The sequence below is a fragment of the Ostrinia furnacalis genome, unplaced genomic scaffold, assembly GCF_004193835.3.
Source record: "Ostrinia furnacalis isolate ACB-3 unplaced genomic scaffold, ASM419383v2 OfSCF5263, whole genome shotgun sequence".
NCBI classification, from domain to species: domain Eukaryota; kingdom Metazoa; phylum Arthropoda; class Insecta; order Lepidoptera; family Crambidae; genus Ostrinia; species Ostrinia furnacalis.
This window is the reverse complement of record NW_021135502.1, coordinates 64,979-88,358: the sequence shown is the minus strand read 5'-3', so window position 1 is coordinate 88,358 and position 23,380 is coordinate 64,979. Positions and strand designations below refer to the sequence as shown.

Here is a 23,380-nt window from a genome sequence, read left to right as displayed (position 1 = left end):
AATACTGAACTGTTCTATCTGTCGCAGGCAAATTGTATNTTTACCCTATTTTTTTTCTTCCACCAGATCATAGGCCAGCTGATGGACTGCGACGGCCTGAAGACGGAGTACGGGCGCCTCATCTCAGCCCTGCTGGAGTGGATCCGGCTTAAGATCCAAGAGCTCAATGACCGGGAACTTCCCAACTCGCTGGATGGCATCCAGCGGCTGCTGTTGGCTTTCAAGCAGTATAGAACCGTCGAGAAGCCACCGAAGTAAGTGCACATAGAAGTAATAGTTCTTTGAGGCAGTACATGAGTTTATTATGCCCAAGAGAGAGCTCATAGAACCGCCAAGGTACGGGAATATTCCCACTCTCGTTCCCACTGCTGCAAATCCTGTGTAGCCTGGATTTACAGCTTGAACATCTGCTGCCTAACTCGCTGGATGGCATACAGCGGCTGTTGCTGGCTTTTAAACAGTACAGAACCGTGGAGAAGCCACCGAAGTAAGTACACATAGTAACAGTTCCTTCAGGCAGCACAGGAGTTTAATGATGCCCAAAATGGTCATAGAACCGCCAAGGTACGGGAATATTCCCACTCTCGCCGCTGCAACTCCTGTGTAGCCAGGATTTACAGCTTGAGCTTCTGCTACCTAACTCGCTGGATAGCATCCAGCGGCTGCTGTTGGCTTTCAAGCAGTACAGAACCGTCGAGAAGCCACCGAAGTAAGTACAAGTAAAGCTAACAGTTCCTTCAGGCAGTACAGGAGTTTAGTAATGCCCAAGAAAGAGCTCATAGAGCCGCAAAGGTACGGGAATATTCCCACTCTCGCCGCTGCAACTCCTGTGTAGCCTGGATTAATAGCTTGAGCATCTGCTGCCTAACTCGCTGGATGGCATACAGCGGCTGTTGCTGGCTTTCAAGCAGTATAGAACCGTGGAAAAGCCGCCCAAGTAATCAAAATTTTCTTCGCCATCAAGACACGGGACTATTCTCACGGCCCCACCGCTGCTACTCCTGGTGTATCTACAGCTTTAGTAGACCTTAGTGTTCCATCACCATTATCATAGGTCTCGTTTAAACAATAGTGGACAGCTCGAAGTCACCCAAATAAGTGCACAGGCTCAGTGTTCCATCATTAGGTTTCCATTGGATTATTTGGGTCCTTAGAGATGTCCAAGTGAGTGCACATGAATCCATAAAGACACGGGACTACTCCCACCTCACGATCCCACCGATACAATTCCTATGTAGCCAAGATATTCCCACCTCTCGTTCCCATCGCTGCCATTCCTGTGGCTTGAAAGCAGTGACCCCAGTGTTTCATCATCACCATCATCAGGTCGCTCTTAAGTAGTACCAGATAGGAAAGAAGCTGCCTGAGTGAATGCACATAGAGCCACTAACACAGTGGGATCCAGTTTTTTTTATCCACAACGAGGAAGCTCTTGGCCTGTATCTCACCTGATGGTATGTGACGATCAGGCCGAAGGTGGAAGCGAGCTTCACCCGGAATCCTCAACCACGGAGGAACTGGCTATCTTACCTCTTCAAACATCAGGTCGCTACCAAGACACGAGTCTATTCCCATCACTCGTTTCTAAAGCTCGCACACTCACTGTGGGCGCCCGTCGCACAGTCGCGACAGCAACATAATTACGCGCGAGCGATAGGGATGGGTAGCTTGGGGTCATTGGACGGGATTCTATGTGCTCACGGACCAGGCTTTAGCCAGAATCTATAGCTTGAAGGCAGTGACCTGTGTTCCATCACCAACATAATCAGGTCTCTTATTTAGTCATCACTGCAGAAGCACAACCATCCCCAATTTACTTCCCCAAATGGAGAATTTGACCTTCACTCCTCACGCTGGCTAGATAGGTCAGCGACTTTAAGTAAGAATATAGTCATTAATTGCACAATTGCCGTGTGATGACGGCAGAGTAGAATACATTTGTCACCAAGCCCTACTCTTCCCGCGGGTGTCGTAAGAGGCGTCTTAGGGACTACACATCAAATAAAAACGGGCAGCAGCGCTCTCTGAAAAACATCAATCTTATAAACTGCGATCTCCAACCCGCCTGCCAAGCGTGGGGATTATGGCAAAACCCTCCACTTTAGTGGAGGAGGCTCATAGTCCAGCTGTGGACTGTAAAGGGCTGTTGATGATGATAGTCATTAAAGCCATTCATTCATAGATTTTAAGAAAGATTAAGAGAACTGAAAAATTACTTATTTAAAACGGCAATTGTAATATTTTAACCTCCATTCCAGGTATAAAGAGCGCTCGGAGATCGAAGCCCTGTTCTTCCACATCAACACGATGCAGAAGAGCCTGGTGGGCGAGACCTGGGCGCCGCTCGAGGGCCAGCTGCCTCAAGACCTGGAGAGAGCCTGGCAGCAGCTGGAACAGGTGAGGACCTGGAGATTTATTCTAGATATTTCCATTGTTTTCTTGCAGAGTCTAGGACCTGGAGCGAGTCAGTCACAAGGCTTAGCTGAACAGGACTTATTTAATTGTTTTCATGCACAGTTACTGTCTTAGACCTGGAGAGGGCTTGGCTGGCAGCTGGAACAGGTCGGAACTTGGAGATTTATTGCTTTTTTTCATGCAGTCTTAGACCTGGAACGAGCTTGGTAATGGAGCATGTTTGAACATAGACAATTAAGGCGCGCGCGCACGGGCTACGTCACCGTGACAGTATGTCTCTCTATAGATAAAAATGAGTCGACTTTTTCCCCTTTTCTCTTTGTAAAAGTATAAAAAAGAAAGATATACAGTCACGGTCTTAAAAGTAACCCATGTGTGCATTGCATTATCCCCTCGGGTCGTCCGCTAATGTAGCACAGGTCACTAGTGCGCCGCCACGGGCCTCAGGCTCCTAAAGTAAATCAAGACCTGGAGCAAGACTGCTACCTTGAAAAATGTTCTCTAGTATCAATTTAGAAGGCGTAAGACCTGGCTAGAAATGGCAGCAGCAGGTAAGAACTGTTTCCATCGATATGCAAGCCGTTCTTCCACATCAACACGATGCAGAAGAGCCTGGTGGGTGAAACCTGGGCGCCGCTCGAGGGCCAGCTGCCTCAAGACTTGGAGAGAGCCTGGCAGCAGCTGGAGCAGGTGAGGACCTGGAGATTTATTCTAGATATTTCCATTGGTCTAGGACCTGGTGAGAGTCTGCCGAAGGTTTAGCAGCACATGACTTGGAGATTTATTCCTGTTTCAATGCAGAGTCGCTGGTAACTGTCTTAGACCTAGAGCGAGTCAGTCAGGAGGTTTAGCAGGAGGACTTGGAGACTCCTTTTGGTTAGTGCAGGGTAACTGACTTAGACCTGGAGAGGGCTTGGCAGTAGCTCGCGCAGGTCAGGACTTGGAGATCTATATGTTTTCAGAGATCATTGTGTAAGAGTCTGTTAGGAGGTTTAACAGGTCAGGACTAAGAGATTTACGCCCGTATTCACAAACATTACTATTCGGTTTGCTGCTTCCTTCACTTAAGCAAGCATCGTTTGTAAGTACGGGCGTTGTTCCTTTGTCTTCTGCAGAGTAACTGTCTAAGACCTGGCTAGGGTTTGGAAGTTAGGACTGTTTATATGGAGATCGAAGCTTTCCTTTCACATTAATACGATGCAGAATGGTGGAACGACGACAACTGTTTTGTTTAATTTCGAATAATTTGGCAGTAATTTTTACAATGTGTGCTTACAATATAGGAGAACGGACACATTTATGTATTTGCATGTCACATTGATATCGTGATATCGTTATGGGGTCGATGGTTAATCTATTATGTTATTTTCAGGCGGAGCACGCGCGTGAAATAGCGCTGAGGACAGAACTCCTGCGGCAGCAGAGATTAGAACAACTCAACTACAAATTCAACACCAAGGTAAGCATTATGTGGTAATAACCGATTTTAGTCTAAATAAATAGTAATAATAGTATAAAACATGTAACTTATGGCTTTCTAAACATTTACTTTACTTGAGACCTCAACTTTTTGAGATAGTTTGAAGTACTCTTTTGAATACACTGCCCATACCTGGATAGACAATGTTTTCATATTTGTCCCATAGTGTACGACATCCATGGTTAGAATGTAAGTGCTAATATTCTACTCTGCTGGATCAAGGCTGTCATTTGTTCGATTCAACCTAATGATTTCCAGATTTGCCGGTTAGTAGCAGCCTGCATCCAACGCCATCCTTCCAATCTTCATGATATTTTTGTATGTCTCCCACAGAGTGTACTCCGCAAGGGCTACCTAAAGGAGATGATCCAGGTGCTCTCAGACCCTCGCTACGGATCCAACCTGGCGCAGGTCGACGCCACCGTCAAGAAACACGAGGCTATCTCCGCGGATATACTCGCCAGGTGAGTGAGGTGTCTGCTGCAGCGTCTCCGCAAGGGCTACCTCAAGGAGATGTCCAGGTCCAAATCCGAAGACTATAATCCGGGCCTTTTCAAGGCGAGAGTGAATAGGCACTTACATGGCAGATATGTACCATCCTAGACTGCATCCCACTTAACACCAGGTGCGATTATGGTCAAATACCTGCCTTGTTATGCATAAAAAAATCCCAACCAACCAAACTACAACCCAAGTTTGACCAAGGCAAATAAAGGTCCTACCTATCCACCACCATTTCTACCATTTTTTCCCGTCGTTGCAATTGGTATACTGCCAGGTGAGCGTCAGACGTCTGCTGGACCCTAGAGGTTATGGGTTGAAGTCGCAACACTATTCCCAGAAGATGAAAGAAAGTCCCAATAAAGGCAGAAACTATTATCAGCTTTCGTTCCTTTCGCTGCAAGTGCTAGGTGCAGTATAGTGTAGGAACAAACGTGGTGGACCATTTACCATTTCGACTGACATACTTGAAAACATATCCGTCGGGTGAGCATAGCCTGTATCTCACCTGATGGTAAGTGATGATCAGGCCGAAGGTGGAAGCGAGCTTCACCCGGAATCCTCAACCACGGAGGAACTGGCTATCTTACCTCTAACTGCCGGAACACAACAATGCTGTTAACATTGTTGTTATGGCGACAGACTTAATGATGACAGATGGTGTAATCTAGCCAGGCGGACTTAGAACAAGCCCTACCACCAACCAAATTGAACAGAAAAATCTGCCCCCACTGGGAATCGAGCCCGGGACCTCTGCGTCTGAAGCAGGTGGTATTACCACTAGACCACAGAGGCGGCTAAGAAAGCTAGCTAGGAAGTAAACTTCTGCAAGTTTTATTGCTAGTCTAAACCTTTCTTAACAACATCGTTTTCCTTCCAGAACGGAACGTTTCGAAGACCTGTCCGCTATGGCAGCAGAACTAGTTCGCGAGAACTACCACGGCGCTGAAGCCGTCTCGCGGACTGAACAAGCTGTCTTACAGCGCTGGAGGGAACTGCTTGAACTGCTGGAGAAGCATAGGAGCCAGTTAGCCAAGTTGGCTCATCTTATGGCGCTGTTGAGGGAAGCAGACACCATTGGACAGACTTTGCAGGAGATGAAGGTGAGTTTATACCATCCAGTGTAGAACTAGCTGCCTTACAGCGCTGGAGGGAACTTCTGGAGAAACACAGAAGCCAGCTGGCCAAGTTGGCTCACCTCATGGCCTTGTTGAGGGAAGCAGACACCATTGGGCAGACTTTGCAAGAGATGAAGGTGAGTTTATACCATCCAGTGTAGAACTAGCTGCCTTACAGCGCTGGAGGGAACTTCTGGAGAAACACAGAAGCCAGCTGGCCAAGTTGGCTCACCTCATGGCGTTGTTGAGGGAAGCAGACACCATTGGACAGACTTTGCAAGAGATGAAGGTGAGTTTATACCATTCAGGAACGAACAAGACGTTTTACATTGCTGGAGATACTGCTGGAAGTCTTTGAGAAGCACTGGCTAGGTTTACTTTTCTTTAATGGTGTCGTAAAGGGAACTATTGCACAGAAACCTCTATCCAGCTCTAATAAACTGTTCTATATGTAACGTCTGGAACTCAAGATGTGTGTGGTATATGTTTGCCAACTCCAAAGCGACACACTAAAATAGGGTTTTTAGAGGATAAACTACATGACCATTTCAGTGGTTTCGGGGAATGGTCATGTCACGTCTAGAGTTCCCAGGTGTATGTCCGCCTTTTAGGGTAAAATGTCCGGTCAAATTAAGCACTGAATCCGGCTTTTCTGTTTTTGGATCTGGCAACATTAGTCACGTCACATACCAAGTCAGCGTTGTGGTACACTTTATCATGTCAATGCTGGAGGCCTTTATGGCACACTTTTATAGTCTGGTCTGCGAGCACGTAGAATTTTGTCCAATGACCCCAAGCTACCCATCCTTATCGCTCGCGCGTAATTATGTTGCTGTCGCGACTGTGCGACGGGCGCCCGCAGTGTGCGAGCGCGACAGCAACATAATTACGCGCGAGCGATAAGGATGGGTAGCTTGGGGTCATTGGACAAAATTCTATGTGCTCGGCGACCGGACTATAACTGATTTCTCTTTCTTTTTCTAATCCTCAGGCCCAGTTCCAATCCGAAGAAGTAGGCCGGCACCTAGTGGACGTGGAGCGTCTGTTGCAAGCGCACGCGTTACAAGAGCTCCAACTAGGCGCCGTCGACGAGGGCATCCGCCGCCTGGTCCGGCAGGGCGCCGCCGCCGACGGCCCGCAGCCGCCGCGGGCCCAGCTCGCGCGCCAGCTGCGGGCGCTCGAGGACGCGCTGGACAGGTGACTGGCGGGGACTGACGCGCTGGACAGGTGACTGGCGGGGACTGACGCGCTGGACAGGGGACTGACGAGGACTGACGCGCTGGACGGGGGACTGACGCTGGACAGGGGACAGGGGACTGGCGGACAGGGGACTGACGCGCTGGACAGGTGACTGACTCTGGACAGGTGACTGACTCTGGACAGTGGACAGGGGACTGACGGGGACTGACGCGCTGGACAGGGGACTGACGCTGGACAGTGGACAGGGGACTGACGCGCTGGATAGGGGACTGACACTGGACAGGTGACTGACGCGCTGGACAGGTGACTGACGCTGGACAAACGTTACTTCTACATTATGTTACTCCGACACTGTTGCAATCGCTGGATGATGTTTACGTATTATAGTAGGGAATTTAGTGCAATGATTTGTATGGAGACCCCTCCACTTTGGTATAGAAGGCTCATTTTTGCACCAGTTGTTCTTTGGGTGCTCCTGAGTAGATTTCCGTCGGTAGACATCGGGAGCCCCCCCTGTGGTAGCAGGGGGAGGGGGGGGCAAGTTTCCTTCTGCCGCGCTTCACTTTAAGGCCCATATCTTCAAAACTATGGGAATTAGGGCAAGTGTGGTGTCATTTTCGGATAATCAAAGGATGGCGAATTCATTTCTAGAACAAACTTTTTGCCTTTTCATACAAAAAAATAGAAATATGGAGTAAAATTCACAAAAACCAAAAAGTATTTTTTTAAATAAACGTCGTTTACTTTTAAACCACTGGAGATAATCTAATAAAAAAATATGTCCTGAAAGCTACATTTATCAGGATTATAAATATGTACCATTGTATGGTACTTTTTTTGAAAAAAGTAGGTGAAAAAAAAATTTTCTTCAGGACACAGCGGANCCACGGCGCCGAAGCCGTGTCACGGACTGAACAAGCTGTCTTACAGCGCTGGAGGGAACTGCTTGAACTGCTGGAGAAGCACAGAAGCCAGTTAGCCAAGTTGGCTCACCTCATGGCGCTCTTAAGAGAAGCAGACACCATTGGACAGACTTTGCAGGAAATGAAGGTGAGTTTATACCATCCAGCGTAGAACTAGCTGTCTTACAGCACTGGAGGGAACTGCTTGAACTGCTGGAGAAGCACAGGAGCCAGCTGGCCAAGTTGGCTCAGCTTATGGCCTTGTTGAGGGAAGCAGACACCATTGGACAGACTTTGCAAGAGATGAAGGTAAGTTTATACCATCCAGTGTAGAATCAGCTATCTTACAACGCTGGAGGGAATTGCTGAAACTTCTGGAAAAACACAGAAGCCAACTGGCCAAGTTGGCTCACCTCATGGCCTTGTTGAGGGAAGCAGACACCATTGGACAGACTTTGCAAGAGATGAAGGTGAGTTTATACCATCCAGTGTAGAACTAGCTGTCTTACAGCGCTGGAGAGCACTGCTTGAACTTCTGGAGAAGCACAGGAGCCAGCTGGTCAAGTTGGCTCACCTCATGGCCTTGTTACGAGAAGCAGACACCATTGGACAGACTTTGCAAGAGATGAAGGTAAGTTTATACCATCCAACGTAGAATCAGCTGCCTTACAGCGCTGGAGGGAACTTCTGGAGAAGCACAGGAGCCAGTTGGCCAAATTGGCTCATCTCATGGCCTTGTTGAGGGAAGCAGACACCATTGGGCAGACTTTGCAAGAGATGAAGGTGAGTTTATACTATCCAGCGTACAACTGGCTGTCTTTCAGCGCTGGTGGGAACTGCTTGAACTGCTGGAGAAACAGAAGCCAGCTGGCCAAGTTGTCTCACCTTATGGCCTTGTTGAGGGAAGCAGACACCATTGGACAGACTTTACAAGAGATGAAGGTAAGTTTATACCATCCAACGTAGAATCAGCTGCCTTACAGCGCTGGAGGGAACTACTGGAACTTCTGGAGAAGCACAGGAGCCAGCTGCCCAAGTTGGCTCACCTCATGGCCTTGTTACGAGAAGCAGACACCATTGGACAGATTTTGCAATAGATGAAGGTAAGTTTATACCATCCAACGTAGAATCAGCTGCCTTACAGCGCTGGAGGGAACTCCTGGAACTTCTGGAGAAGCACAGGAGCCAGCTGGCCAAGTTGGCTCACCTCACGGCGCTCTTAAGAGAAGCAGACACCATTGGACAGACTTTGCAGGAGATGAAGGTGAGTTAATACCATCCTACGTAGAATCAGCTGTCTTACAGCGCTGGAGGGAACTGCTTGAACTGCTGGAGAAACAGAAGCCAGCTGGTTAAGTTGGCTTACCTTATGGCGCTGTTAAGTGAAACTGGGAAGACATAGATAGATAGATAGATAGATAAAACGTTTATTTGCATAACATAGGTACCAAATACAACCAGATCGAGTAACTGCGCAACTCACTGCAATGCGACTCTCCCTCGCACTCACACACCTCCCCGCGTTTGCCCCGTCCGTACCAGAGCGTAGATGTGACGTCACGACGTAGTTGTGGTTTCATATCTATAATGGTGTTGTGAACCTCCACCCAGCTCTAAACTGTTCTACAATGCTTGAGAATACATCTGGAACTGTAGTATGAGTAATGCTGAGTTAAGGATATAGCAGACTTATTAATTTTGTCGGCCGTTTGGTGTTGTGGTTCAGAACGGACTACTATGCCGAGAGGTCCCGGGTTCGATTCCCGGCCGGGCAGAAATTGAAATGATGAATTTTAATTTCTGTGACGGGTCTGGGTGTAAATATGTATAATATGTATGTATTTAATTTAAAAAAAATAAGTAGTATATCCGTTAAGCTAGCACCCATAACACAAGCATTGAGTTGCTTACTTTGGGGCTAGCTGCAAAATTTGCTAGCTGTGAAATTGTCCAAAAGATTTATTTACTTATTTATTAACTCGGAAAGAGATCAACACCATATCGCCTTTCGCAAGCTATCATCGCCTTTAGCGTGCTGTCATCCGCGAGGCGAGGCGTTTACGTTACGCGGATTATGCACATAAGTGTGCGTTGTAGTATTGAGTTTCATACCAAGAATACTGTTCGCCTCGAGTTGATACGGTTTATTTATTTATTGTTTAAGATTTACCAACAACATATCAATTTACATGTATAATCTAAAAGATATGCCTTTACAGGCAAATACAGCATTCAAAGAAAATAAGCTTGCCGACAGAAAAAAAGACCAGATTTTAACCAATTAATCTAGGTTACGATCCCACTTCTTAGATGCGTCTTAAGCTCATTCAACTCTGGTGTCAGTGTCACGTTAACATTTTGGGACACCCTATACAGGGTGGAATTTTGAAATGCCATCTGGAGGGAAAGTACTCTTAATACTGTAGATAGAAAATTTTACTGAAAGAAAACATTCCTTTATTTTTTAAAAGAAAGAGAACTGCATTCAAAGATTTTCGTAAATTTTTCGAAAATTCACTACCATACCATACAATTTTCTGTAACATAATTAAAATAATTTAAGATTTTGTGGTTATCCTTTCATTAGATTTATCAAGTATTTTAGAGAGATTTCATCCTTATACTTAACCCTAACGATCGATGTAATAAAAATACAGGGTGTAATTTTTGACAGATTTTAGTTGGTTCTATTCCCGGGTTTGACAAGCAAATTTTTTGAAAACTTTGTATGCAGTTCTATTTCTTTTAAAAAATAAAGGAATGTTTTCTTTGAGAAACAAATTCTATCTACAATATTAAGAGTACTTTCCTTCCAGGTGGCATTACAAAATTCCACCCTGTATATTCAATCTGTATGCGCTAACCTGTTTCTCTTTCTAATCCTCAGGCCCAGTTCCAATCCGAAGAAGTAGGCCGGCACCTGGTGGACGTGGAGCGCCTGTTGCAAGCGCACGCGTTACAAGAGCTCCAACTAGGCGCCGTCGACGAGGGCATCCGCCGCCTGGTCCGGCAGGGCGCCGCCGCCGACGGCCCGCAGCCGCCGCGGGCCCAGCTCGCGCGCCAGCTGCGGGCGCTCGAGGACGCGCTGGACAGGTGACTGACGATTTGAACAGGCTCCGGACAGGTCACTGACGCCAGGAGCCCAAGGTGTCTAGATGACGGACAGCTGACTGACGCTGGACAAGAGACTGGTGCTGGACAGGTCACTTAATGCCAGTTTTCATCAATCCCTAGTTTTTAAGTGACCCCTATGGTAACACACACAGATCACAGAAACTAAAATGACTAAAAAGTGGTGGGGCGCGTCTTCGTACATGAAACGACACAGGTGACTGACGCTCTGGACAGGTGACTGACGTTAGGAGCATAAGGTGTCTAGACGCTGGACAAGTGACTTAATGCCAGTTTTCACCGTCAATCCCTAATTTTTAAGTGATCCCTATGATATAGGTCGCTTAATTGCAACGCTATTATCACACACTTCTTTAGTGACGCTCGGATTAAACTCCCCGAAACCAAAAAGGGGTGAGGCGTGTCTTCTTAGAAGAAACGACACAGGTGACTGGCGTTCTAGACAGGTGGCTGACGCTTCGAGTGACTGACGCGCTGGACTGGTGACTGACACTAGGAGCCCAGGGTGTCTAGACGGAGCCCAAGGTGTCAAGGTGACTGACGCTAGTAGCCCAAGGTGTCTAGATGCTGGACAAGGACTGACCTGGTGGACGTGGAGCGCCTGTTGCAAGCGCACGCGCTACAAGAGCTCCAACTAGGCGCCGTCGACGAGGGCATCCGCCGCCTGGTCCGGCAGGGCGCCGCCGCCGACGGCCCGCAGCCGCCGCGGGCCCAGCTCGCGCGCCAGCTGCGGGCGCTCGAGGACGCGCTGGACAGGTGACGACAGGGGACTGACGCGCTGGACAGGGGACTGACATGATGGACAGGCTCTAGGAGACCAAGGTGTCTAGATGACGGACAGGTGACTGACACAGAAGTGTCCTGGATGCTGGTCAGGTGACTAACGTTAGGAGCCCAAGGTGTCTAGACGCTAGGAGCAAGGTGTCTAGACGCTACGAGCCCAGGGTGTCTAGACGCTAGAAGCCCAAGGTGTCTAGACGCTACGAGCCCAAGGTGTCTAGACGCTAGGAGCCCAAGGTGTCTAGACGCTAGAAGCCCAAGGTGTCTAGACGCTACGAGCCCAAGGTGTCTAGACGCTAGAAGCCCAAGGTGTCTAGACGCTACGAGCCCAAGGAGTCTAGACGCTACGAGCCCAAGGTATCTAGATGACGGACAGGTGACTGACTTAGGAGCCCAAGGTGTCTAGACACTAGACAGATGACTGACGCTGGACAAGTGACTGACGCTCTGGACAGGACTGACCTACACAGTAACCTACACTAGACTGACAGCTGCCCGACCTGGTGGACGTGGAGCGCCTGTTGCAAGCGCACGCGTTACAAGAGCTCCAACTAGGCGCCGTCGACGAGGGCATCCGCCGCCTGGTCCGGCAGGGCGCCGCCGCCGACGGCCCGCAGCCGCCGCGGGCCCAGCTCGCGCGCCAGCTGCGGGCGCTCGAGGACGCGCTGGACAGGTGACGACAGGGGACTGACATGCTGGACAGGTGACTGACATGCTGGACAAGTGACGCTTTGGACGGGCTCTAGGAGACCAAGATGTTTTGATGCTGGACAGGTGACTGACGATTTGAACAGGCTCCGGACAGGTGACTGACATGCTGGACAGGTGACTGACGCTGGACAGCTGACTGACGCTAGACAAGAGACTGGTGCTGGACAGAGGATACTGAAAGACGCGCTGGACAGGTCACTTAATGCCAGTTTTTATCAATCCCTAGTTTTTAAGTGACCCCTATGATATAGGTCGCTTAATTGCAACGCTGTTATCACACACTAATGCCGCTCGGATTGCTCGGATCAAACTTCCCGCACCCCGCGCTTCTTTCGACCAAAAAGGGGTGAGGCGTGTCTTCTTAGAAGAAACGACACAGGTGACTGGCGATCTAGACAGGTGACTGACGCTCTGTACAGGTGACTGACGCTCTGTACAGGTGACTGACGCTAGGAGCCCAAGGTATCTAGATGACGGACAGGTGACTGACCTAGGAGCCCAAGGTGTCTAGCTAGTGACTGACGATGCGAGCCCAGGGTGTATAGACGCTGGACAGATGACTGACGCTCGACAGGTGACTGACGCTCTAGACAGGAGTGACCTACACTACAGACTGACAGCTGCCTGACCTGGTGGACGTGGAGCGTCTGCTGCAAGCGCACGCGTTACAAGAGCTCCAACTAGGCGCCGTCGACGAGGGCATCCGCCGCCTGGTCCGGCAGGGCGCCGCCGCCGACGGCCCGCAGCCGCCGCGGGCCCAGCTCGCGCGCCAGCTGCGGGCGCTGGAGGACGCGCTGGACAGGTGACGACAGGGGACTGACGCGCTGGACAGGGGACTGACCTAGGAGCCCAAGGTGTCTAAGGACAGGGGACTGACGCTGGACAGTGGACAGGGGACTGACGCTAGATAGTGGACAGGGGACTGACGCGCTGGACAGGTGACTGACATTGGACAGGGACTGACACTGGTCAGGGGACTAACGCGCCACAGGGACTGACGCTGGACAGTGGACAGGGACTGACGCGATGGACGGGTGACTGACGGGGACTGACGCGCTGGACAGGGGACTGGCGAGGACTGATGCGCTGGACAGGGGACTGACGCTGGGAGCCCAGGGTGTCTCAGACGCCGGACAGGTGGCGCTCTGGACAGGTGACTGACGCTGGACAGGTCACTTAATGCCAGTCTTCACTATCAATCCCTAATTGATAGTAATTTTAAGAGACCCCTATGAAAACAAAATTCCTGTCATGTGTTACCATAGGGGTCACTTAAAAATTAGGGATCGATGGTGAAAACGGACATTACTAGCTAGGTCCTCTGTTTTAGGAACACGTTGTGGAAATCCTTAGGGGAGCTTTTGTCTAAATGCCAAATGACTGGCTGAAACAAACGACCACCTATATTTACTTATATCAGTTATCTATTCTGTAGTCAGTACAAAGCAGCTGGGAAACACTGAATGGTACATAGCTAGGCTAGACGCTGGACAGGTGACTGACGCCAGGAGCCCAAGGTGTCTAGACTCTAGACAGGTGACTGACGCTAGGATCCTAAGGTGTCTAGATGCTGGACAGGACTGACCTACACAGTGACCTACACTAGACTGACAGGTGCCTGACCTGGTGGACGTGGAGCGCCTGTTGCAAGCGCACGCGTTACAAGAGCTCCAACTAGGCGCCGTCGACGAGGGCATCCGCCGCCTGGTCCGGCAGGGCGCCGCCGCCGACGGCCCGCAGCCGCCGCGGGCCCAGCTCGCGCGCCAGCTGCGGGCGCTCGAGGACGCGCTGGACAGGTGACGCCACTAAGAGCCCAGGGTGTTTAGATGCTGGACAGGGGATTGACGCGCTGGACACTGGACTGACGCGACACAGGGGACTGACGCGCTGGACAGGGGACTGGCGGGGACTGACGCTGGACAGTGGACAGGGGACTAACGCTGGACAGGGGACTGACAGTGGACAGGGGACTGACGCGCTGGACAGGGGACTGGACAGGGGACTGACGCGCTGGACAGGGGACTGGCGGGCAGGGGACTGACTGGACAGGTACTGGCGGGCAGGGCACTGACGCGCCACAGGGGACTGGCGGACAGGGGACTGACGCGCCACATGGGACTGACGGACAGGAAACTGACGCGCCACAGGATACTGACGCACCACAGGGGACTGATGTGCCACAGGGAACTGACGTGCCACAGGGGACTGACGCGCCACAGGGGACTGACGCGCCACAGGGGACTAGCGGACAGGGGACTGACGCGCTGGACAGGTGACGCTAGGAGGCCAGGGTGTTTAGATGCCGGACAGGTGACTGACACTAGGAGCACAAGGTGTCTAATCGCTGGACAGCTGACTGACGCTCTGGACAGGGGACTGACGCTGGGAACAGCTGGAAATTTGCGCCGAACAGCTGGAAATTTGCAGCGACAGCTGCTTGTAAGATGCTTTCGATGGGTTTTACGAATGTTCTACTTTTGGTAACTCAAAAGCACGAATGTTCTTCTTTTGGTAACTCAAAAGCACGAATGTTTTACTTTTGGTAACTCAAAAGCACGAATGTTTTACTTTTGGTAACTCAAAAGCACGAATGTTCTTCTTTTGGTAACTCAAAAGCACGAATGTTCTTCTTTTGGTAACTCAAAAGCACGAATGTTCTTTTGGTAACTCAAAAGCACGAATGTTCTTCTTTTGGTAACTCAAAAGCACGAATGTTCTTCTTTTGGTAACTCAAAAGCACGAATGTTCTACTTTTGATAACTCAAAGCACGAATGTTCTCCTTTTGGTAACTCAAAAGCACGAATGTTCTACTTTTGGTAACAAAGCGTCATTACCGTTTCCATAGAGATTAGAAAGGTCATACTAATATGTACCTTAATTTACAGTCTGGTGGCCGCAGCCAAGGACCGCAAGGCCAGGCTTGAGGACGCGAGAAACCTGTACCAGTTCTTGGAAGACCATGACGAGGAAGAAGGTAAGGTTTATTTATTTTATATGCGTCCAGCAAACAGCAGTTGATTCTGGTCCACATAAACCTTGCTAAATGAGTGTCAAAAAAACAAATTGACAAGTATTTTTCTCCAGCAGTTTGTGCTGGCAAACGTATGTACATAAAAATTGATTTGAATATACATAGATCGTACCATCCACGAGGAGTGAAGACGCGCCCCACTATTCTTCCGCTAATGTTTGAGTGTTATCGGTAAGCACTAAAATTATCTATGAGTGCTCGGATCAAACTCCCCGCACCCTGCGCTTCCCCAGACCAAACATTGGTGGGGCGCGTCTTTTTAATTCTAATCAAACAAAGTGTTTGATTAGAATTTTTAATTGTCTCAAATTAAATCAAAATTTTGATTTGAATACAAATGTGACTTGATTTAAAATTTGTTTTAGTTCGATTTGAATTTTTGACTGCATTTGAAATTTTAATTGATATTAATTTAGATTTATAACGAATTTATTCAAGTTTTAATTTTAATTTCAATAGATTTTAATCTGAGATGCTTGTCAAGTATTTTTTATTTTATTTTATTTATTTATTCACATGATCCATAGTTACTATCCGTTCGCGATAAGTTTGCCACTGGCGATATGACTTCACTCGAAGGAAAGCGTCTATAACTATAGCAAACTTTTTTTTTAAATATTTTTTACACTTAATTGCGTTTAATCGCGGTTGGGGGAGGGAACGCGCATTCCACGAACCGGCAAAGTTAGTGCGAACAGGTCGTCGTCGTTTCAGCCGAAAGACGTCCACTGCTGGACAAAGGCCTCCCCCAAGGATTTCCACAAAGACCGGTCCTGCGCCGCTTGCATCCAGGTACTTCCCGCGACCTTCACCAGATCGTCGGTCCACCTAGTGGGAGGCCTGCCCACGCTACGTCTTCCAGCTCGTGGTCGCCACTCAAGAACTTTCCTGCCCCAGCGGCCATCGGCTCTTCGAGCTATGTGCCCCGCCCACTGCCACTTGATTTTAGCGATTCTGCGGGCTATGTCAGTCACTCTGGTTCTCCTACGGATCTCCTCATTTCTGATTCGATCACGCAGGGAAACTCCGAGCATAGCACGCTCCATCGCTCTTTGGGTGACCTTGAGCCTTCTTATGCGAACAGGTAGTTAACTTTTTTTTTTTTCATTATAACAGGCTGGGTGACAGAGAAGCAGCGCATCTGCCGCGCGGACGTCGCAGCGAAGGATTTGCGCGCAGTGCTCGCGCTGCGACACAAACACGCGGCGTTACGTCACGAGCTCAGGGCGAGAGACCACGTGGCGCAGAGACACCGCGCCAAGGGACAGAGGTAATGAGGGCTATCGTTTTTATACTTAGCAGTTGGCACCCCTGGCGATTGACAGGATCTTACTCTACAGTGGCGCCATCTTGATGAGTGCAAATGCGATAGTCCTCCTACCACTTTCGCGCTCACCGGTTGGTGCCACTGTCTTCGCTACTAGCAAGTGACAGGACCTTACTCTACAGTGGCGCTAACTGGTGAGCTCTAAAACGATAGCCCTCATTGTCGAGAACTAGAAATAACCAGCCCAAACCAAGTCTTAGATTTTGTTTCCAAAAGTCAGAGGTGAACCTGAAATAAATATGGAAGTGACATGGGAGGGGAATACAAAAACGACTCACTTCGTTCGCAGCAACTGAGAAATAATTGTAAGGACGACAAGCATATGAATATTTTCTTCATAGGAGCATGAAAACCGTGTGTCCCATTCATGGGGCATTCACAGAATCCAAAGCATCCGTGCTTTATCTAAAATATGACACGAAATACATACTCGTATGACGCAATGATCAATCTATCATAAGTCGCGCAGCGAAAGTTTAGGCGAATACAATATTATTCTCATTTATGTAATATTTGACCACAACACATTACACATTCAAGTTCAAATATCGAATAGACTAGCTACCTCGCTCTTGCTAAATGTGTGAAGGCGAGACAGAAAGCACTTATCCGTCAGACTTCGCAAGAGCGCAGCGAGCGTATACCGATACAAATCTTTGCTTGCCTTGTCCGTTCAGCGCGAATACAAATCTTTGCATGTGTTGATCGTCGCAACTCTCGCTGCGCGACCTATAACGACTACCTTACTGGTTTTTTATTTTTATTTATTTATTTAATTAGGAAAACCAGGGTTTTACAGTGTGTAATAATGACATAAGATAGGCAAATTTTTACCTGTGGGATCCTATAAGTGGTTTACTCGTTGCCTATCTTATGTCATTATTACACACTGTAAAACCCTGGTTTTCCTAAATAAATAAATAAATAAATAAATAAACCACTTATAAGTTCCCACAGGTAAAAATAATTTAAAAAAAATTGTGAGCCTTTGCACCAGGTTTACTACATACTACGTACTACACTACTATAATATACTTAAATAAAAAGTATTGGAAAACATTGCCAAACAGAAAAACAATTTAGCTGTCCTTAAAAAAACGGTCGCCTAGTTTTCTCCTCGCCACAGCAACGCTAGTACAAAAGATGTTTTTATGTATCATTGATTGATTGATGATTTTTATGTATCATTGTTGTTCCCACTAGTTTAATCGATGCCAAGCACCCATTACCGGTTATTTATGTACCCATTGTTGTTTCTACTAGCCTGATCGACGCCAAGCACCCCAAGAGCGCCGAGATCGAGCGCCGGCTGTCCTCGCTGCAGCAGCAGTGGGCAACGCTCAAGGAACTGGATGACGCGCGCGACAAGCAGCTGGCAGACGCGGCCGAGGCGCACCAGGTGAGACACTTGGTCTCAACCGCCTCTGTGGTCGGGTGGTAAGAGCACCTGCTTCAGACGCAGAGGTCCCGGTTCGATTCCAGTGGTGGCAGATTTTTCTGTTCGGTTTGGTTGGTGGTAGGGCTTGTTCTAAGTCCGCCTGACTAGCTACCACCATCTTACCTAAGTCTGTCGCCATAACAACAATGTTAACAGCATTGTTGTGTTCCGGCAGTTAGAGGTAAGATAGCCAGTTACTCCGTGGTTGAGGATTCCGGGTGAAGCTAGCTTCCACCTTCGGCCTGATCGTCACTTACCTTCAGGTGAGATACAGGCAAAGAGCTTCCTCGTTGTGGATAAAAAAAACAGCTCGCAGACGCCGCCGAGGCGCACCAGGTAAGACACTTGGTCATATCTCCACATCATCATCAGGTCATGTCTTTCACTGCAGGGAACGATCTCTCACTTTAATTTGCTTCTACTAGAGGCAAATTGAAGATATGACTACACCCCCTACGTTGATAAGGCGTGTTGGAGAAATGGAAAGGCCTGATGTTCGCATATTTTTGGCAGCTTTGTTCTGCATAAAAAGTGCATTAGTGGCCTTTCATGACATCCGAGAGAAGAGAGAGAAAAACCTCTCCCGTTCTCTTGTGATTTCAACATGATTTGTGTTTTTGTATAAAATTAATACTTTCTTCGTATCTTACTGTCATTTTAGTAACTACAAGAGTCACCAGTGACCCAAAATACAAATCGCAAATGCTAAATACTCAACATTTGTTTCGTTCACAGTTCTACGGCGACGCCAACGAAGCTGAATCCTGGATGAAGGAGAAACGAGCGCTGGTTGCGACTGAAGACTGCGGCCGCGACGCTCACGAAGCCGCTGCCTTGTTAGCTCGCCAGAGGGCGCTGCATGACGAGCTCAGAGCTCACGCGGCTGAGCTAGCAGCCTTGGAAGCGAATGCTGAGAGATTGACCGCTAGAGGAATACATACGCTACAGGTGAGATAGGACAGAGCATAAAGTACGCAGAACCGATGGCCTATAAGGCAGCAAGGAGTGGAGGCTACGTACAGGAAAACGCAGCGTGGGACGTCCACCCACAAGAAGGACCGACGACATCATAAAGGTAGCAGGTAGGCGCTGGATGCAGGCCGCCACCAGCTGGCCATTGTGGAAATCGTTGGGGGAGGCCTATGTTCAGCAGTGGACGTCCTATGGCTGAAATTATGATGTTGATGATGAATAAAGATAGTAGTAAGGAAGCAAGCTACTGCATGCTTGTTAGTTACTAGTGTAGCTAGGTCGATAGAGGGCGCTGCATGACGAGCTCAGAGCTCACGCGGCTGAGCTAGCAGCATTGGAAGCGAATGCTGAGCGATTGACCGCTAGAGGGATACATACGTTACAGGTAAGATACGCTACAGATAGATACGCTACAGGTGAGATAGAAGAGAGGAACGCGCTACAGTTAGGATAGGATAAAAGAAGTAGCTGCTACTGTATCATAGTAGAATGGAACTAGAAGCAAGCATTAGTGGTTACTGGTCTGGTAGAGGGCGCTGCATGACGAGCTCAGAGCTCACGCGGCTGAGCTAGCAACCTTGGAAGCTAATGCTGAGAGATTGACCGCTAGAGGGATACATACGCTACAGGTAAGATACGCTACAGATAGATACGCTACAGGTGAGATTAGGAGCGAAGAACACGCTACAGTTAGGATAGGATAAAAGAAGTAGCTGCTACTGTATGATAGTAGAATGGAACTAGAAGCAAGCATTAGTGACTACTGGTCTGGTAGAGGGCGTTGCATGACGAGCTCAGAGCTCACGCGGCTGAGCTAGCAGCCTTGGAAGCGAATGCTGAGAGATTAACCGCTAGAGGGATACATACGCTACAGGTGAGATAGGACAGAGCATAAAGTACGCAGAACCGATGGCCTATAAGGCAGCAAGGAGTGGAGGCTACGTACAGGAAAACGCAGCGTGGGACGTCCACCCACAAGAAGGACCGACGACATCATAAAGGTAGCAGGTAGGCGCTGGATGCAGGCCGCCACCAACTGGCCATTGTGGAAATCATTGGGGGAGGCCAATGTTCAGCAGTGGACGTCCTATGGCTGAAATTATGATGATGATGATGAAGTAAGATAGTAGTAAGGTAGAAGCAAGCTAGTGCTTGCTTGTTAGTTACTAGTGTAGCTACTAGGTCGGTAGAGGGCGCTACATGACGAGCTCAGAGCTCACGCCGCTGAGCTAGCAGCCTTGGAAGCTAATGCTGAAAGATTGACTGCTAGAGGGATACATACGCTACAGGTAGGATATCTGTAGGGTAGTCGAAAGTAAATTAGAAGCAAGCTTTACTGGCTTGATAGATGGCGCTGCATCGCTGTAAGTCGAGTAAAAGCCTTGGAAGATAATGCTGAGAGGCTGATTGTTAGACCAGAGGCTAGACTGATACATACGTTACAGCAGATAGAATGAAAAATCTCGGAAATAAATAAAACAAACGTGACTGAGTTTCTTCCGCCACTTCTTCTCAGCACCTGCCCATATTATGTTTTCCCGAATTGTGGTAGGGCAAGCTATATTTGGGACGTTTATAAGTGCCTTGGAAAGGGCCTATGTACTGAATGAAATATTTGGATTTGAATTTGAATAATAGAGAAACATTTCACGCGTGACGCTAATATGATGTTAATTTTCAAATACCTAGTGATTTTGGTTTTTATATTGTTGATTGATATTGTTTCTCTGGTCTGTCAGCGCATTAAGCTAATCAAAGGAACTGTTAAAAAAATCAGAAATCTACTTCCTTTCTTTCTACCGCTGGCAGGCCTATTGTCCTTCTTTCTTTAACATAATATTCCAATTACGATAATGACCCTCAAATTTAGTATTCTGTCCCCAGCTCCCCACAGAAGTCGAGTCCGCAGCGGCTTTAGAAGAAGAAGAATGGGTCAAGGAATCCCGGCTGGTGCCGACAGAAGTCTGGGAGGAAGAGCCCGTGGAAAGATTGGAACACCGCACCGTCACCGAGGAGCGAAGCGTGCCGCAGGTATGTTTCTATCCCTCTCACGCGAAGTAAAATGTTGGTATGAGTGACGGTGACAGATAGATGGTGGCTATCGCAGCGTACCACAGGTAGACTATCCATCTTTCTCGCACTAAGCGGGAGGCCGGCATGAGCAATAGTGACAGATAGTCTCTCAGCTGGTACCCACCGAAGTGTGGGAAGAAGAGCCCGTGGAGAGATTGGAGCATCGCACCGTCACCGAGCAGCATAGCGTGCCGCAGGTATGTTTCTATCCCTTTCATGCAAAGTCAGATGTCAGCATGAGTGACAGTGACAGATAGAATCCCGGCTGGTGCCGACAGAAGTCTGGGAGGAAGAGCCCGTGGAGAGACTGGAACACCGCACCGTCACCGAGGAGCGAAGCGTGCCGCAGGTATGTTTCTATCCCTTTCATTCAAAGCAGGATGGCGGCGTGAGTAACAGAGACAGGTAGATCCAAAAGCATCTATGATTGTGAGACTATCGCAGCGTGCCGCCGGTAGGTTTCTATCCCTCTCGTACAAGGCGGGAGACTGGTATGAGTGACAATGACAAATAGCTGTCACTACCCGGCAGCATTTGCGACTGAAGCGCCATCCAATGTTTCCATCCCTCTCAAGCAAAGCATGATGATGGTATGAGTGACGGTGACAGATATAAAAGGAATCCCGGCTGGTGCCGACAGAAGTCTGGGAGGAAGAGCCCGTGGAGAGACTGGAACATCGCACCGTCACCGAGGAGCGCAGCGTGCCGCAGGTATTTTGATTTATTTATTCATTTATTTATTTACTTGTCACATGATTGATACAGGTGGTAAGAATAATACAGTTTAGTATAGTATGTTTCCATCCCTCTCGCACATACCGGAATGCCGACATGAGCGACAGTGACAGATAGACCCAAGAGCATCTGTGATTGAGAGGTATACTATCTGTCCCTCTTCCGTAAAGCGTGATGCTGGCACGAACGAAGGTGATAGATAGACCCGAGAGTATCTATGAGGTCCCTAGAACGTAATCAGAAGTTTAGAATGTTTCCATCTTTCTCACGCAAAGTGAGATGCTGCCATGAATGACATCATGTTCCACGATGACCGTAACAGATAACTTCAAAACCACGTTACGTAAACAGCGTATTGAAGTAAGCGCTGCTGGAAGGATTCATGGCCAGTCCAAACCGAGGTTTTCCACCATCCAACTATAGTTTCCACCATGCTACGCCTGTACAGTTAACATCTACAGCTCGGCCGCTAAAACCAGTCAGTAAACGTTAAACAGGCCCAGACGATAGCTTCTAGATCTTAGACGAGTTAAAAACCACCTCTAGTTTTCACCGGAACCCCTTTGACAAATTCTCCATGGCGTCATAGTAAAATTAACCTAAGTAATCCCTGATTTAATATATTCTATTTAATTCGTCCAGGTCAAGGCCCTCTACGCGTTTACCGGGCAAGGCATATCAATGCAAAAGGGCGAGGTGATGTTCCTCATCAACAAGACCAATCCGGACTGGTGGTCGGTGCGGAAAGCTGACAGGACCGATGGCTTTGTCCCCGCTAATTATGTGCGAGAGATCGAGCCGAGGGTTGTGCCGGTAAGTGAGAGCGATTGGTGATGGCGTTAAGAATGTTACGTTTGTAATTATGGGGTGGAGGGAGACAGATTGATGTATAAAAAATATGAAAAACTACTCTAAGAACATACCTACAACATTTATAACTTTTATAACTTTATAAATAACTTTATTCTGTCTTTAACAATGCACATGGTATCTTAACGAAAAAATTACATTTAACAATAGGAGCTGTATTAAGATAGGGATCATTAACGTCTATACTAGTTACATTTAAACTGTGTGACAGACGCTAATTCTTCCACCAATTTAATTTCACAGTTGTAATTTAGTTGATGATGCCAAACATAATTTTAATTAAGTACTATAGCTTTTGGTAAATAGGTACCTACTTGTGAGTGTGTGAGTGTCGTGTGTGTGTGTGTGTGTGTGTGTGTGTGTGTGTGTGTCGAGTGTGTGTAAGAGAGAGTAGAATATGTATTTGAAATTGTACGTACGTGTGCAGTGCATATTAAAACAAGTGAGTGTGTAAGAGAGAAAGAAGGAAAGAAAGAAAGAAAGAGCCCTGCGATGTAGATCTTGGGATCGGTTTTATCTGTAAAAGATAGACAACCACTCAATTTTCTCTCTATAACTGCAATCAATTATGGCGACTTTATGAGATTCTCTGTTTCGTGAAATGTGAGATCTTGCAACCAATTTTTCAATGTAATTTTGAATTTGTTACGTGGGTAAGTGTAAATATCAAGGATTTTGTTTATTTTGTTGTAAA

The 23,380-nt window shown here is 48.0% G+C and overlaps 1 protein-coding gene across 1 annotated transcript in view; it reads left to right on the top strand.

The window, feature by feature from the left end:
- Nucleotides 1-23,380, top strand: part of LOC114360916 (spectrin beta chain, non-erythrocytic 5 kst) — a 133,336-nt gene that overhangs the window by 48,258 nt on the left and 61,698 nt on the right. Inside the window, exons 12-20 of the mRNA XM_028315781.1 lie at nt 4,229-4,359; nt 5,277-5,499; nt 6,506-6,711; nt 15,126-15,214; nt 16,388-16,541; nt 17,862-17,997; nt 18,772-18,984; nt 20,893-21,039; nt 22,459-22,629. Of these exons, the coding sequence (XP_028171582.1) occupies nt 4,229-4,359; nt 5,277-5,499; nt 6,506-6,711; nt 15,126-15,214; nt 16,388-16,541; nt 17,862-17,997; nt 18,772-18,984; nt 20,893-21,039; nt 22,459-22,629 (1,470 nt within the window). The remainder of the gene's footprint in view (nt 1-4,228; nt 4,360-5,276; nt 5,500-6,505; nt 6,712-15,125; nt 15,215-16,387; nt 16,542-17,861; nt 17,998-18,771; nt 18,985-20,892; nt 21,040-22,458; nt 22,630-23,380) is intronic.